The following is a 2,500-nucleotide window of genomic DNA, read 5'->3' as shown; positions in this document are numbered from 1 at the left end:
GCTTTGCTTTGTCCGCCGTCGACTCCAACCGAAAGTAAACAACGGCGACTTACCCTTGATGTCGGACATGGAGAAGCCAGATTCGATCATCGATGTCTCGATTGAAGGCGGAGGGCGCGAGCAGCCCAATTGAAGACGCTGTTGCCGTAGTCTCACTTCCTCCCACCGATGCTCCTTTTCGGTCTCACTGTAGCAGCAGAAGAGGTAGGAACATCGCACGCGGTAGAGGTTGGCCAGTCAGCGTAGGGGGGTGCAGGGGAAAGGGTCAGTTGGAAAGAAAAACGTCATAGTTGAAATCAGGAACAGGAGAAAAGGGAGTGATGTGACAAGGGTCCAGTGAACACTATCTATCTGTCTATCTATTTACCAAGAGCTTTTTCCCCCATATAAAGGAGGTGAATACTGTTAAGATAAAATTACAGTGTACGTAACCAGAGAGTTTGTCACAATAATGATCTGCCATTCAAAGTATTATCACACTGGGCTATCTTTCCTCCGACTGTTGCAGCAGATTTGCAGCAGACCGCAGCTTTCGGCAACGAATCTGATTACATGCTGGAGGAAAATAATTTGATTTTACGGCGGAAAAAGTTCTGGAGGTGAGTGGTACCGCCGATGAATTAGAGGTTGGAAGAAAAGTAGCCCCCCAGTGTGATAACGCTTTTATGCTTTGCAAATATCAGTGAAATATGTTATTAAACATGAAAATCGGTAGAGGATGATTACAAAATATACAAATCAAAATCCTATTTGTATCTTTCAATCAGTGATCAGTAGTCTTATTTTCTTAATTTCAATAAGTTATCAAGTCTGTTACAATTTGTTCGTATCATACACATTACATAAAAAAGGCGCGTTCAAACGAGAAAAAAATTCGACCGACTGGGTTTAGTAATAGTACGTTTTCTAGTGGTTAAAACAAAGTACAATAATTCCGCTGTGATAAACTTCTCGTTGAGGAAGTTATAGAAAGGTCTAAAAAATAAAAGAAGCAATAAATTAATAAACTTGTTGTCTAAATGGAGTCATGATTCAAAGTGAATTCAAGATAATATTTATGAAAATGTAGCACTGTTGAGATAGGTTTGTGAAAAGTTCTAAAAATATGCTTCAAGAATTTTGAGTATATTGATATGTGCCTATCAAAATAAATCCAGAAAATCTTGAATTTTTGGTCTGGGACATCGTAGACAATAAAGCATACGAAAGAAAAAAATAATATGGCATAAAGCTGAAAATAAAAAGACCGTTTTAGAACTTTACTAGTAACTAATTCATGACCCTGCAACGTACTCGATAAAGGCTGAGTTACAGACAACAGGTAGGGAGAGTCTGAGGAACTCCCAGTTAGCCTTCTCGGTGGCTTCGAATAAGTTGGAGGAGATCTTGAGGCAAGGAGGCGTGTCCGAACCAGCAGGAATTCGGGTCACGTCTATGGTTGTCTCCTGATACTCTTCGTTGTTTTCAAACATGGCTTGATCTTTCGTGTACCAGAAAGTCACCGGACGCTCCATATTCCTGTAAAATTGGTATTATTCAGACACTAACATTATTTAAGGAATTTCCTACGGAAAAAAAGAATCATGATCATTTTCTAAAAGTGATCATGTCCATAAACGGGATATAACACTGGGTTAAGAAAACACAACATCGACCAGAGTGCATCGAACAACAAGAGTTAATTGCACATTATAAGTCACATGAACATTTATTTTGTTTATATTTACTATTTATCATTCATTATTTATCGTATAATTTCATTTGTGATTTACTATTATTTATTATCTATTGTATTATACGCTGGCTAGAAACCCCCGCCACAGGAAAAGGGTTAAGAACTATCTCAAGCCTATTATCTTGATTGAACCTTTCACGATTTAAATATTTTATTCTGCTTGTCGTCAGGCAATATTATTCAGTCAAAGGAAAAAAACTCCCGCATTGAGAGGGTTAATGTAAGATACTGGTGAGGCCCCGAATACATACTTAGGTTATTAAGCTGATACTACTTCCACACGCCTCTTCTCCAACAAGTATGAATATAACCATAACTATGTAGAATACATGGTTTAGCGGTAGCGCTTTAACCAGAAAGGCCTAATGCGTGGGCTCGAATCCTGATCCTGGCGAAGAAACTAGGAGGGACATCCACTCTCAGTGATAGTCCCCAACTAGCAAAACCAAAGTCCTTTCGGAGGGCACCGTCCCGGGCCCTGAATATGGAAGTCTGTGACACACAACCGAATCCTATGTAAAGCAATGACTCAAACACTCACCCACACACAAAGAAACCCGGATTCAACTTACACACAGAAGGGCTCGTATCCCTCCTGAAGGCCGTAGGTGGTGAAGAACTTAAGATGGTTGATATCCTGGCCGAAGACGAGCTTGGCTTTCTGGCCGACGCCCAGCGTGCACGCCGGCACAAAGGAGTCGCCGTGGACTTCACTGAAGGCCGTCTCGGAGCCACTGGCGTCCATCATCAACTCTCCATTGAGTG

General features: G+C 40.9%; 1 protein-coding gene across 9 annotated transcripts in view; it reads right to left on the bottom strand.

The window, feature by feature from the left end:
• RyR (Ryanodine receptor) overlaps window positions 1–2,500 on the bottom strand; it is a 636,026-nt gene that overhangs the window by 254,759 nt on the left and 378,767 nt on the right. For all 9 annotated transcript variants that reach the window (XM_076213834.1, XM_076213833.1, XM_076213832.1 and 6 more), the window contains 3 exons: window positions 2,308–2,500; window positions 1,294–1,518; window positions 54–187 (listed from right to left, as the gene is read on the bottom strand). The exon at window positions 2,308–2,500 is cut by the window's right edge and continues 6 nt beyond it. In XM_076213834.1, coding sequence (XP_076069949.1) covers window positions 54–187; window positions 1,294–1,518; window positions 2,308–2,500 — 552 coding nt within the window. The remainder of the gene's footprint in view (window positions 1–53; window positions 188–1,293; window positions 1,519–2,307) is intronic.

Source organism: Oratosquilla oratoria, chromosome 32, assembly GCF_046742065.1.
Source record: "Oratosquilla oratoria isolate Oo_2021 chromosome 32, ASM4674206v1, whole genome shotgun sequence".
NCBI lineage: Eukaryota > Metazoa > Arthropoda > Malacostraca > Stomatopoda > Squillidae > Oratosquilla > Oratosquilla oratoria.
Note: the sequence above shows the minus strand (reverse complement) of the source record. Positions and strands in the feature narration are given on the sequence as shown.